Here is a 15,022-nt window from a genome sequence, read left to right on the forward strand (position 1 = left end):
AGATGCATTTGAAACTTTAAACTTTTGTTGCAGTTGGCAATACCAAAAACTTTAATAGATGAAAAAGGAAAAGGAAAAAAAAAATGGATTGTCCAATAGTAGCTGAAACAGACTGTTCCAAGTATTTAATACTATTTTTTTCCTCCACCTGACTCTTGATTCTACTTCAGCAGATGAGCTGTACCACAGTGACTCCTAACACTTAGCCTGGATTACACCAGAGTTTGGTGCTGCTGCTGTTCTGTGCTGCTGAGCTGGCAGGCTGGCCACCTTGTAGAGATCTGTGCCCCACCCACAGGGCAAGAACCAGCATGGGTTTTACGTGCTCCCATAGGCAGTTTTAGAGGTTTCTGATGACTGGTTTACAACTTAATGCATGTTAACCTTACTAGCTAGAAGGTCAGTTGTTACAAAACCTGTTTGTTGGGCATACTTGTGAATTCTTGACATTTTTGGCAAGCCTTCCTAGGAGTGGCCAAAGCAGAAGCACGAAGTATCACAGATTATTCTGAACTGAGGCATTTCTCCTTAGCTTTTTAGCTGTCCGATAGCTGCCACCTGAGCTTTGACTTGCGCTAACGCTTCTATGATGGGGAGCTGCCCAATAACTCATTATTTCGTGTATTACAAACTGTTTCATGTATGATATGAACATTTAGGTTCCCTCTTTCATTTAATTTTCTGACTATAGAGCAAGAAGTCTGCATATGGACTGCTGCAGTATTATGCATAATATGTCAGTTGCTACTTTTTATGCTGTTTGTCCTCATGTCCTCAGCTTCACCTTAATATTATCATGAAGAATTTCTTCACTTTGAAGTTTCTTAATGTCTTAGTGACTTAAAAATTTGAGCCAATGCGTGTAAATAATGATTTAAGACTGACTTGACTGTAATTATCCTATATGCATACAAATGAGGAATAAGGATTACTAATGTCCTGTGAGAAAGAAGGGGGAAAACTGTCCTTACTTTTGGTGTCATGAAAATGATGTGAAATGAAAGTATCTCATTTTAGGAGCCAGAATATCAAAAATAGTGCTTCAAAAAAACTCCACAGCTGCGCTGCAGGGCTCAGTGAGAGGGCACAGGTTGTTCCCACGCCTTCTTGTGCACTCCTGTATTTCTTGATTTGACAATAAAATGACTGACCTGAAGGAAGTATAGTGACTGTGGAAGATTGTGGCAGTGAGCCTGTGTGGGGTGCAAAGGCAGCCTGTGGGCCTCTGACTCCAGCCTGCTGTTGCTGCTGCCTCTGAGGGAAGTTATAAGACATGAGTGACAGCACTGATATAACTCTAACAGTAAAAGAGGTTCAAAGAATCTATTTAATTTCTTCCAGGGGGCTTTTCTTCGTGTGTAAAACATGAGCCATGGCTGGGCTGGCTGTTGCCATCCAACTTCTAGGTATACAGGTGTTGTTCCTCTCGTGCTGGAAATGCCTGCAGGTAGCCATAGGTCCTTACAGCACGTGTCCTGGTACCATCAGGCAATCCTTTTCATTCCATCCAAATGTGTATTTACATAATGTACTCCTTCCCATTTATTGAATATTATGCTTTGATGTCATCTCACTTACTTGGTTGGAATGGCACTTGCATATTTCTTTTGGGCGTGTTTGGAGACAGGTAGATAGAAATTACTATCAGGGTGCATCAGTCTGAGCCTTGTAACCTGGGGGGCTGTACAGCTGTTGCAAACCAAGTTGTACATGCTTGAGATGTCGCCGAGAGGGATGGAGCTGAAATGCTCCTTGCAGAGTTAAAATTTTCAGAGTAAACAATGCTGGCTCCTGAGCAGTACTGTGACTTGCCTGGCGTACAACGAGCATTAAATTGGATTCTAGCTTTTTGCGCAGCTCAGGTTGAGTGCTGAGTGAGAAGAAACTTGCTGCCAGAGTGACGGGGCCTTCCCTTTGATTCAGCTGAGGATTTTTGAGGAGCTGAGTGCATTTCCCCCGGTGAAGATGAAGTGTGAGCTCTTTGGAGATTAGCCAGTATTTGTCACACATCGTAAACTGGCTGCTGTAGTTGGGGTCCGGTAGTAAGGCTTCTTCAGGTGTTTGTGGTACTACTTGCTGACTGAGCAATGACATTATGTTAGCTGCTGTAGCTGACACCAGCAAATGTGATAAAAACCTGCAGTCAGATAAGTTATTCTTTAGCAGCAATAGTCTCATTTAATTACAATATCTGAAGACTGTTTTCAGAATGGTAATGAGGACAGGATAATTATGTTTCTCCCAAATTTCCCCTGTAAGACTGGTGCAGACTGCAATACCTGCAAAGAACACTTGGCTTATAGTGAGTATTTGTGGAACAGAAAGGCTTATTAGTCATCATATTAACAGCTGGAGATCTTGACCAGTTGCTTTTTATGCTGTTGAAGCTTTTCAGGATATACATTTGTGACTTTTCTGCAGAGGCTGCTGCTGACACTGAAAATGGCAGGCAACTTGAAGAGTTGATGAGGCTGAGGTAGAAAGTGATGGCTGTCCAGAGGTGATTCTGTCAGAAGTGTACCCTGTGAGTTGGGAGAGCACAAGAATCTGGCTTTTATAATGAGCTTCACTTAATTATGAAGTATACAATCAGGTAGTTCTGCCTTTATGATTAGGAATAAATCTTGTGTGTGTCATTGTTGCCTATTGAAAGGAGCCTTTAATGGGTTATTAATTACTGTCTACTGAAAATTGGCAAAGGTTAGGCGTCTGTTTTCCAATTCTGTTTCCTTTCATGCCGTATCTCTCCACTTCCCTCTTGCCAAAATATCTTCCTCTGTTTTCTAGTTTTTCTCTCTGTTAAATTACTTCTGGAGAGCTTTCTTTAACCTCTCTAAGTAAGTATTATAAATAACACACGGGACTGTATTAGAAACAGTTTCATTTTTCTTTTAGCTGGACATGCTGCATTTTAGTTCTCTTGACTAGTATCGTGTATCTAATGTAGATCTGTAGAACAGTGCACTAATTATATACTAGTTCAGATAGTAAGGAGGAATACTTTAACATCTTCTCCTGCTTATCATTGGTAAATGCATTCATCTGCTGAAGGCACTTTTTATGTTTGTTTTATATATTTTTTAACTTTGATTGAATGCTTAGCTATGAGAATAAATAAACCCTGCCAAGCAAACTAAAATTTATTTATTTCTTTGTGAGTTTATGGGTTTTTTTTTAATACAAAATGAGAGTGCAGTTTAGAAGGCTTATCTCTACAGTGCTTAGTTTTAGCATTTAATGTTTCTGAAACACTTAAGCCAGTTTCTTTTGTCCTGTACAAATCAATTGTAAAGTAACTTGAGCTCTTCTGAATGGTTTTGAAGGAACAATTTACACTGAATACTTTCTTTGCAGGCCCAGATCGCTTTCCTTCAAGGTGAAAGGAAGGGGCAAGAAAATCTGAAGAAGGATCTAGTGCGGAGAATCAAAATGCTGGAATATGCACTTAAACAAGAAAGGTATGTTGCTTTATCAGTGAGTACCTGATGACAGAATGTTGCCCAAAGTGAGGGAGATTTACTGTGAATGAAAAAATGTTTGTGTTTGCCAGTTAATCAAATACCTGTTTCTTTGTTAATGGGAAGTTCCTTAGAAGACTCCTATCTACTACTCCAGTGTTTTACTCTGCACATACTTTCCTGTAGCTCTAAACTTTGAGGCACACAGATTATTTTTACTGCGTTTCCAAAAGTCTCTACTCCTCCAGTGGTTTATTTCAGCGCAAGTTGAGTTACTTTCAGGTGTTTTTTTTTAATTAATTTAATTTTTTTTACTAATAAGATGGCTTTTAACATGAAAAGCATACATCTACTACTGCAGAGTCATCATTGCTTAAATACTGTTTCCCTATCAGATAATTCCTACTTTTCTTTAAAAATAAAATGTTAATAAAGTGAACTCTTTTAAATAGTTTACATCAGTAGAAATATACATATCTGAATGTGAGAATAGGCTACTGCTTGAAAATAAGAAAAGGCTTCTAGTAGTTGTACATCACTGTGTTGTTCTCAGACTTTCGCATCTTAATTGGACTGCTTGGGCACATGAGATACGCCTTATATTGTCCAATTTATTTGCTAGGATGGGGCTGTGGCCCCAGGGCTGTAGCATATTTGCTTCTTCTTCAGACAGTTACCAGAGAAATACTTAGGGATACTTAAAAATATCCTTTTTTTGGCCCAGGCCTTCTTGCAGTATCTATGTTATATCAGATAGCATAGGAAAATATCAGATTTCTGCATAGTGGAGATGTTAGTTTATACCCACAGAAAGGCTTATGCTTGAAACATGTTTTTAAAGATGAGAGTCACTTTAAAAGAAGACAGGGGCAATGGAGTGCATTTTTGTGCAGTTAAAAGTATGCTCTAAGGAATAAAATAAGTAAGATTTATTGTATTTCAAAACTAAGGAGTATATTCTTGGTTACTTGGGGATCTCTCTAACACTTCCTGTTCATAGTCCAGGTAAATTAGCAGTTTATCCCAAATGATCAGACTATATGAATCTATTTCAATACACTATGATATAAGTTTTGTAAGAGAAAATATAGAACCAAAACAAAAAAACCTATATCTATAATGAAAATGTCCACCAGTTGTATTTGGTAAGAGCCACTTAAGTTTCATTTGGTATTTAAATTCTAATGCTGCATACAGTGTCAGAATTAGGGAAGTGTCCAGATGGTTTCCTGTTGGCAATTTTTACATATGTATCTTTTATCTTCTCTTATGTTTTTGGTGGGTTTTTTTTGTGTGGTGTTGTTTTTTATTTCCCCCCATATGTAGCATTAGCCTCAATTACTAAGGTCAGTAAGCCACATAGGCAGCTAATCTGATCCAGTCTGACAGTTTCTGTATGGGTATTGTATGGTTACAATTGTACAGTTATAAAGTTGATAGATAAACAGAGGTTATGTAATAGGAAGAGGATAAATGATAAATGCTCACCGATGCTGAGGCTTGCTGTAAAGATAGATGCACACTGGTGCTGAAGTTTGCTGTAAAACTCTACACAGGAGCAACCTCCAGAAAGAGATCTTGCCTTAGGATCAGCCCTTAAATGGCATCTAGGAGAGGTGGAGCCAAGCTTCACCCCTTCTGGTAGCACAGCTGAATTACTTTCACTTGTGCTCCTGCAGCTGACTCATCACTTGCCTCAGATCAGAGGTTCAGGCTGTGATCAACAGTTTCCCATACAGTATACAGTAGTTCGTAAAGTAAATGTGGTGTCTGTGATTGGTGCATGCTTGAGACAGCTATTTATAACAGTTTGTGGTTTTAAACAGAAGTATTATTTGCCAGTTACTGAAGAAACTGTTTTCTATTTCTGATAGAAACGACTCCCAGCAAGTGCTCTTGCTTGATGCTTAAAGGAACGGCAACACACTGAGCTTGGAAGCACTGTTCTCTTTCCCAGCTCTTCCCTAAACTACGCATAAGCTTGGTCTGCCAGTACTCAGGTTGGATGCTGGCTGTTTATACAGGGATCTCAGAGCTGAAAGTCAGATCCTCGAAGGTAGAAGGAAAACAGTTCTGGTCAAGTTAGGACAAAGCTGATGCTGCTGGGAGAGGAGGACACAGTAGTTTGTGCTTGCAGCATTCCCAGAATAAGAAATGGTTGACATTGGTTTTCTCAGACATGATTTTGTGAGCTGCTCTTGCAGAGTGGGTCTGCAGAATTTTTCCCAATCAATTTTAAATAATAAGCTTTGAAGGCAGTGTTCTTTTCTGTTTCTTGGCATTTACATGAATTTGTAGTGGGGAAGGTAGAAAATAATGTTTACACATTATCATGTTTTATTTTCTGACAAATTTTGTTTTGTTCAGTCATTATATCAGTGTTGGTAACATTACCTTTTTGTTGTTTGTGTATGTAACCAAGTTGTTTCTGCTGAAGAGTCAATACAGTAAGGAGAAAAGAACTTAGAAGGAGTTAAGTACTACTTTTTTTTCAGCAGCAGTTCTGGTGTAGGTTTGCCAGCATCCCATAGACATTCAGTGTGAGGCAGTTTGTCCTTGAGTGTTATGTTTTTATCGCTCTGTTGATAGGTGCTTCACCAGCAAATGGCAATATTTCCTTTGGATTTTCAGGAGCTAAACAAAATGTAGTACTTCTTCTCAAGTACTTGTCTAATTTAATAAGCTAGTCTGGGTCATTTCCTGTCTTAGCATAGCCCATCCAGAGAACTTGACTCTTGAGCCATGTCTCTAGAAACTCTTGATTTAATTTTAAGCTGTTTTCTGCACTAGTGTGCCTGATCAGAGTGAGGCTGGCGCCCTCACCCCTGGATAGAGTAGCTTACATTGCTGTTCCTGGCAGTCTTTCTTGTTTATGTCTCTTGGTTTGGAGACGACTCCTAGATCTTCTACGGATGTTTTGGCAGGCTCTCTCAGCACAGCTGGATCAGATGCTGCAGGTCCAGTGACAGATATTTCCAAGAAACAATGGCTTTTTTTTTCTTTTTAATTAGAATCAAACTTTTCTATACGAAGCATTCAGAAAAGTTTAACTGCTTGTCAATTTTAGGAGATTGTGAAGGATGAAAGCCTGCAGTGTTTTTCTGAGCACCTCTTAAAGTGTTGTGGCAGCGAAGTTGAATACTTTGTTTCCATAGAAGAAACACAGTTTAAAGAAAATGATAATAACAGTAGCAAGATAAAGATAAGCTGTATAATGAAGTGCAAAAGCCAGAGCAGTATTAATATATGGACTTACCTGAGTAAGGCTATATATCTGGTGAAATAGTTTTATGGCCCCAAAACTGCATTCTTCAGACAACTTGCAAGGTTAGTTTTCAGATGGAAATAACTCCTGTAAAGTTATGTTCTTAGCCTAGTTATTTTCAAGTCATTTTTCACTCTCTTCATACTGTTAATAATGCAGATGTCATTTTCAGAAATTGAAGTTAAGCCACCCAAGTTGTCATGTTTCAGAAAACGAGGCTGGGCTCTCAACTTTGTGAGAGCCAAGTCCCAAAGCTACCTCACTGTTTTTAAGCAGATGATGCCAAGTTTGGAGGAATTTTGTTTTTTTTTCTGTTTTCTCATTTCTAGAAGGAATACTGTACTTGCTCGCTTTAGTGGCAGTAGCATCTCACTGCTGTGCTGTATGAACTAGAGTTCAGCAAGACTGGTAGAGGGCCCATTTCAAGGAGCTAATAACTAATGTGCTTTCTAAGGAAATGGAGAAATTAAACATGTTTTGTGGGCAGGAAATAATCTGTTACTTGTAGGAACAGAGAAATACAAATATGATAAGGAGGTAAGTCATACAAAGAATGTGGAAAGACAACAATTAAGATTTATTTTGTGAGACCTTTCATACCCTTTGTTTTCAGTATGTGAAAGTGACTGATCAAGACTTCCTCTTCTAGATTTGGATTCTTAATCCTTGTGTTCAATCTTTTCCTTAGTATACTTTAGAAAGAAGAAACTTGTGACATTTTCAGCTGTACCATAAGGATGTTGCTAATAATAAATCATGTACTTCCTGCTAGAGTGAGTTTAGTTGTTGTTTTTTTCCCAGTGGACAGCTAGCTGCCTTACCCTCCCCCTTCCTTTAAACTGGAAGTTAACCATAGCTGTAGATGGATTTACCAGGTCAAATGCTCTGTCACTGTATTCATGTTTATGTTTTGCATCTCAATGGTGTCTTGCTCAGCAATCTGAGTTTATACTAATTCATTGTAATTAATTAAGTTTTGAGTTTTGCACTGGACTTTCATTTCATATGGGCAAAAGTATATTGTTTTTTCTTTTTGTCAGCTGTCTTTGTCAGGACATTATGCTTTTGTTGCATCTGTATTTCCACTGGTCTCTGCCTGTGATGCACAGTTAAATCTTCTGAAAGATGAAGTCTTAGTCCAGCTTAGTAATGAAATAAATTTAAGGACCTGTGGTGTACAAGACCCTGTAATCTAGGTTATCCTCTTGTATTAAGAAAGAGCAATAAGGGCTTCAAAAACTGTTACATTATAAGGAAGAACCAATTTAGAAACAACCAACCAACCAAAAACAAACAAACAAACAACTCTGTTACTAATAGATTAGAATGTGAATGGAACGAATAATCTTACTATGCTGAGCTGATTTTTATCATGCATTTAATGAAGGGGGAATTTTCAATTAGAAAAAAGACACAAAATGCTGATGTTTGTTTATATACCCTCTAAGAACTGTAAAAAACAAAACAAAACAAAAACAAAAACACCAAAAACCAGTGAATATACAGAGGCTTAATGTTGGTAACAAATACACTGAGAAGTATTAAAAAGTACATATTGAATTTTTGAAAATTTGAAAGGTAGGTTTTGGAGATAAGATAGATAAAGGGAATAGTCATTTTACTTACCCTAATAATCATTTTACTTAGTTCTTAGGGAGAAAATTAACAAAATTTGATTAGAAAACTGGTGAATGCTTTGAGAATAATAGGAATTTATATAAGACCTATGAGCTAAAAGCAAGTACCTTATGCCATGAAACCAACTGGTCTCTGAAATACTGTCGAGTAGAGTATGGCACAGTATATATATATAGGTCACTAATCCAGATTTAAGTGAAGTGTTAATATTTGCTTTTGAAAAGTCAAATCCATATAGATTAAACATTAAGATCACTTGAATTGCTGCCTGCATAAAATCTGGAATTTTTTTTTAAGGAATGGGCTATTTACTCTTGCTGAGGTAGATTAGTGTCAGACTAGAGGATTTGTTCTCAATTAGTTGTTACTCCTCATTAATGGTGGTGAAGTGAAAAAATGTGCACGGTATCAGTATTTAACAGTACTTACTTGGGTTTGTCTAATTGGGGCAACTTCTCTCTGCTTGTGACGTGTAGAAAACATACTTGAGAATTAAGTATTTCAGCCTGGCATTCAACTTAGATTTTGTTTTATTCTTGGATATTCTTTCCTGTACCTACCAGAATGTTTTTCCTTCACTTGTGTCTGTTCATATCGTTCAGATACATTCCCTCTTCTTTCCTCAGTGATTGTTGCTTAGCTGGGGTAGAACGTAGTGCTGTAGCTGTAGAGAGGGAAGTGAAGTACTTCATCTGTCTTAGTTGCTGTGTACTCCTAGGAGGCATCTTCTCTCTACACTCACCTTGCTTACACAGAATACATGTTTATTATCACCAAAAAAAGTCTGTATTGATAGGAAACATGTACTGCCAATACTGAGGCCTAAGAACTACCAAACATCACTTCTATTAGCATTATTTTTTTAGAGGTAATGAGTTTGTTAGCGGCAGTTGCCTTGTGCAGTCATGAGATGCAACACTTTTCTTCATGATTTCTTAAAGAATTCTTGAAGATTTCTTTCTTCAAATGATTTCTTCAAAATCATTTCAAATGGAAGAGTTCCTTTGCTAGCAGTGGAGCCTGTATTACTGTTGATATAAGTAAGAGTTTAATTTTATTTAAATCTTTTTGGTTTTTTTGCCTGTATCTTGCCTTACACGCAGCTCAGTGTGTTTGTTCTGGAGCAAACCTGCCTGTATACATGCTGGTTGGTGTTTCCACTGTTGCCAGGCTTAATGCCTGAGTTCTCCTTTGCCTTTTATTTGTGATAGGAACAAGTGCAAGTGTTGCTTCTCCACCCAGTTAGGAACAGCTACAAAACTTCATAGGGACTCAGTTGGGTTTGACTCTCCTAAGCTTTTGTAGTTGTTGAAACCAATTATTGAGACAAGAGTTACAGTGAGTGTGAGAGAAGGGGGAAATGATAGTGACACTGGATAAAGCTGGCTTTGCTCTCAATGTTGCCTTAGTTACTTCCTGTGTTGTCAAACTTTATCTATTATGATTAATCTTTGATAAATAACTTACATATACTTTTTGTAATGCTGTACTACTGTGGCATTATTTGTAACGTGTATGTTTAAAAGTCTATCAACACTGGATCTGTAGGATGAGGCTGTTTTTCTTCAAGCTATTCTTACTGTCTCACTGCATTATTTGTGGGGCTTATTACAATAGGCCTTCTATATGATAAGTATTTTTGGAAGAGAATTCTGCATTTTTGAACTCAATTAAGTGTCAGGTCTAGCAGCTGCCTAAAAATCTGGTGTAGCTGGGCTGCCATCAGCACTGGAATTTGACTTATGGTGGTCCCTAGTGAGAAAAGCTTGAAGAAAAGAAGAATTTACTTAACTGAGGTGCCTAAGTGAAGTATCAAGTAAATGGCACTGAACTGACATTCAGTGGATAGAAAAAAGTTTGATAGTTAAGTGATTTTGTTTTTAAGCACAGAAGAGGAGGGGCCGGAGAAGCAAGCACATGTCCACAAACAAGGAAGCTTGGAAAAATTAATTAGGCAAAATGATGTGCTGAATTGCATTGTATTGTTTTGTTCATATTCTAGAAAGAAGGGAGTGGTTTTTATAGTGAAGACAGATGACATTTATATGTCTATTCATACCTTTAAATGTGCTAATGTTTTTGTTGTGTTTCCTTTTCTCACCTCTTTTCAGGGCTAAATATCACAAATTGAAATACGGCACAGAATTGAATCAGGGAGATATGAAACCACCAAACTATGATTCTGGTAAGAATTTATTAAGAATGAATTTATTACTGACATAAAAGCTCAACTATGGTTTGTGCAAATACTGAAATTGTGGTTGATGAAATATGTCACTCAGAAGTAGCAGTGGGAATAGACATATTAAAGTGCCTTTGTTCTCATCTGTAAACTGCGGATATTGCTAGCAATCATTTGTTCAGAGGCTCAGAAAAAGAGAGGTCTTGACTGCAGATTTACTTTTAACAGTGCCTTCAGAAGAAGGGTTTTCACTTTCAAAATTAATTTTTAGGCAGATTTATCTCAGCTATGTATTAATTCTTATACAAAGTGAGCTTTGGTAGTTGTGTGTTGGATCCAGCTGTGTTCAGTAGTTGTCAGGAGATCATTGTGCAATAGATGATTTCCCACAGCTGCTATTAAATGGGTTTGTGAATGTTGAGATAGATAAAATGCATATAGGTCCCCTTACGTGTGAATTCTGATAAATCTTTGGTAGCTTCTTTGTTAGAGGATTATTGGTATTTATTTATTTACTTATTTATCTTAATTCACTTGTTTAAAGAAGAATGACTTCCAGTATGTTCAGTAACTTTCCCATATCACTTACCAAATTATTCATAGGGTTATACCACAAGCTTTTCTGGTTCTTAGTTTTTGTTTACGCGAAGAAGACTTTGTTCATCCTTCAGTGTTATTACCACAAAGGCTTCAAATTTTGTAGAGCTCTTAGTGGATAATAAACAAAGATATTTTTATCATGGGAGTATATGCTTTTTTATTTCCTGAAGGAGGGTGGGATATGAGTGGTTCTGATGGGTATGATCAAATATTAAGGAAATTTGTTTACCAATACATTATAAATGGAAATGATGCTACAGTTAGAATTCTAGAATCATAGAATGGCTTGGATTGAAAAGGGCCTCAAAGATCATGTAGTTTCAACCCCCATGCCATGGGCAGGACTGCTACCCACTAGACCAGGCTGCCCAGAGCCACATCCAGCCTGGCCTTGAATGCCTCCAGGGATGGGGCATCCACAACCTGTTTGCACAACCTGTTTCAGTGTGTCACCACCCTCTGAGTTAAAAACTTCCTCGTAATATCTAACCTAAATTCCCCTGTCATAGTTTAAAACCCTTCCCCCCTTGTACTATCACTACTGTCCTATCACTGTTGCATTTGTTATTGTTAGCACTTAAAGATATTTGTATTGAAACTTGAATTATAGGCAATAATTATATTAGAACTCCAAATTGTTTATGTAATTGTATTCCCTTCAAGAAGAAGGAGAAAGATGGGGCTGTTGGATGTGAGACCAAAGGGAAGAAGGTACTGATGACTAGTGGAAGTTGGTCTCATGCAGTGGTGTATAGTTGACGGTCTGTATTTTTTTATTTGTCAGTAGTACAGCAGCTACCTTCTGTATGATTTTTGTTGTTGTTGATTGATTTTTGGTGCTTGGAATTTTTGTTTTGTTATCCAATCTTTCCTAATACTTTTAATACAGATTATGCTTATTTTGTCAAGTGGAGGGGAATATTGTTATAATGTCAGACAAAGAAAAGCTGTTTTTAATTAAATAATCTTTTCCAGATGAAGGGAATGAAACAGAGATCCAGCCACAACAGAATAGTCAGCTAATATGGAAACAAGGACGACAGCTGCTAAGACAGTAAGTGTTGAAAAAAGAACCTGAATAATGAATGCAAGAGAGGGTGTATGTTAATGAAATATGATGATAGAGGTATTTGATTTTTCTGTTAGATTTTCTTTCAAGAAAAGTTAGTGTGTTGAAGTTCATTCTTCTTCTGCCCTACTTTTCCTAGGCTTCAGAACTTCAGGTGGGGAACCTTATGAAATCAAACAATCTCATTTGCTTTTCTTTTACTGAGTATAGTAAAACAGTCTGCTTGGGTGTACGGTGGCTCATGACACCTTACATTTCTTTTTGCAATTAAAAAAGGAAACACAGTTCTGTTAAGAGATACCTAAAGTAAGGGGTTGCAGCCTGGGTTGCAGACTTGTTTTGGTCTACTTTATGTACAGAAATCAGTAGGAATTTTAGACTACAAGCTTTCTAGTTCTCCATTCATTTTAATGAAGCAAATGTCTCTTAATCTAAATCAGTATTTGAATTCTGCTCATAATTAGTTACTCAGTTCCAGAGTATTTGGTCATATTTCTTTGGTGGTGTTTTTGTTTTTTTGCCTTGATTACAGCCCTAGATTTACATAGAGGTCTCTTATGAGACCTGTCATCAGGGTGACCCTGAGTCTGTTTTTCCATGTGTAAGCTTCATTTTTTAAGCCAAAAGCTGGATTCGATGGTCTTCTAACCAGTTAGCAGAACTTTTGATGTTTAATTTTTTTTGTGTGTGTGTTACAGAAAATTACATGGGAGGGGGTAAAGACAGCCTAGAGCTTATTGGAATGGCCCTCTTTCCAGTGAATTATACAGAAGTTAAAATTGTCCAGTTTGTCTGTTGGATGGCTTTTACTTTCTTTTTCAAGAACCCATATTTCTTCATTTAAGTTGAATAAACATAAATAAAGTAATCTTGACATGGATGAGTGATTTGAAGGCAAGTCCTTCCCTCCCAGTGTAATTCATAGGTTCTATGTTGCTGAATAAAGAGAGTTCATTACTCACAGACTTTGTTTTGCATAGATGTCTGGTTTGATTTTTCATATATCCATCAGGCAGTATTCTTCTGAAGATGTATTTGCATAGGGGATATCATTAAATAACTGGAGGAAGATATTTTTGCTGGAAAAATGCATGTCCTTGATTTGTGACAGCTTTTATTGTAAAACAGCATTTCTGCTCTTCAGAGACATCCAGATTATTGACTATTTAATTAGTTCAGTGTCCCTGAGAACATAGCATTATTAACTTTGTTTTGTAAAGGAAGGAACAAAGCCAGATCTTTCCAGAGGTAATTCTGTGCATTGATGAAGGTGCCAACTTTAGACCTTGATATATTCATACAAAGTGTCCAAGATTTTACTGCTCAGTCCTTACATGCCAGGCAAATTAATATTTTGCAGATAAATTGCAGAGTGAAAAAAAAAAACAAGGCACAGATTTTATCAAAACTACTGCATTATAAATAACCATTCTTAATAGTAGTTGTGCTACAGAATTTGGTTTTCTTCCTTCTGTTTTCCTAGGATTCTAACGATTCTTGTAGGAACGTATCTCCCACTTCTTGTAAGGCTTCATGTGTAGTTTCCATGTGCTGAGGAATAAAATGGCTATATTGTACATGCAACTGTGGTGATTTTTATAAGGCAGTTGTAAATATTTTAATTGAAAGTGCTTTTCCATCCATTTTAGTAAATGAATGAATAACGTATTGTATAACCTCTGACTGCTAGGCTCTTTGATTTTTTTCCTCAGTGACTGTAGAGGCTGGTACAGCAAGAGACGATCCCTCTGCAGCTGGTACAGGACGATTTATAAGCATGTTTCATTAGCACAGCATCATACTTTCCTAAGATAAGATGCAGAAAAAGACTTTAGGGATAAGTTTCCATTTACTGTTTGGAAGAAGTAACACGTACATGAAAAATTAGCATGAGTTCTGTTCCTACAGGTATCTACAAGAAGTGGGCTACACTGACACAATATTGGATGTGAAGTCAAAACAAGTACGAGCTTTATTGGGCCTCTCAAGTGATGCTTCAGAGAAGGAAAACAGAAATCAAGAACCTATGGTAAATGGCACAGAGGGCCAAATTAAAGAAAACACAATGATTGGGTGAGTATCATAATGACTATATTCTCTTTCTTCATTAAAACAGTTAATGATGTAGAGCAAATTTCTGATCACTGAGATTTCAAAAATTTTTCATAACAGAAGATTAGAGTAATTAGAACTAATTTTATCATGTTAAGCAGAAAATATGGAAGGAACTTTTAGTATTCACAGCCTTAAAAACAGTATCTTTGTTGGTTTTTCCGGTTGTGTGGCAGCACAAAGGCAAATCAAGCCTTTTATGTGTGTTCATAGGTCAGTGTTGTTTTACGTTAACAACTTATTTGAGTTGTTGAAAACTTTACTGTTCAGATTAGAGGCTTTGCTTTTCTGATGTTTGCTGACTTCTACATGGTAATGTATATGGAATACAGGACATTTTGATTACATTTGGAAAAACAAGTTTACTGATTGTATTCTGATTTCTGTAAGGTCATGGTTTTCCCCTAATGGATACATGTGTCCAAATGTAATTGAAATATAAGATAATTTATTTATCTTCTTTAAGGTCTCTATTGCTATGAAAAGTAAGTCAGGGATAGTAAAACCTTGTGCTTACTTTTGATTTTAACTTGTTGGGTTTTTTAAATTATTATTATTTTTTTATTTTTCTATATTTTCTTTTCCCTACAAACAGATTTTGTTTGTTGAGGTTTTTCTTGTTCATTTTTCTAAAAAGGAACGTTGAATATGAAACCTAAACGTAGAGGTTTTCAGAAAGCAGTCTGCTTTTTTTTTTT

At 36.9% G+C, this 15,022-nt stretch overlaps 1 protein-coding gene across 10 annotated transcripts in view; it reads left to right on the forward strand.

Moving 5' to 3' along the window:
* STRN (striatin) overlaps positions 1 to 15,022 on the forward strand; it is a 63,158-nt gene that overhangs the window by 8,045 nt on the left and 40,091 nt on the right. For 8 of the 10 annotated variants that reach the window (XM_015857577.3, XM_015857579.3, XM_015857578.3 and 5 more), the window contains exons 2-5: positions 3,355 to 3,458; positions 10,473 to 10,546; positions 12,119 to 12,197; positions 14,121 to 14,285. In XM_015857577.3, coding sequence (XP_015713063.2) covers positions 3,355 to 3,458; positions 10,473 to 10,546; positions 12,119 to 12,197; positions 14,121 to 14,285 — 422 coding nt within the window. Of the gene's footprint in view, positions 1 to 3,354; positions 3,459 to 10,472; positions 10,547 to 12,118; positions 12,198 to 14,120; positions 14,286 to 15,022 lie in introns of those variants that run through there. The other 2 variants (XM_085543269.1, XM_085543270.1) reach the window with 1 other exon arrangement.

This window comes from Coturnix japonica, chromosome 3 (genome assembly GCF_054131305.1).
Source record: "Coturnix japonica strain WE chromosome 3, WE-NBRP24, whole genome shotgun sequence".
Taxonomy (NCBI): domain Eukaryota; kingdom Metazoa; phylum Chordata; class Aves; order Galliformes; family Phasianidae; genus Coturnix; species Coturnix japonica.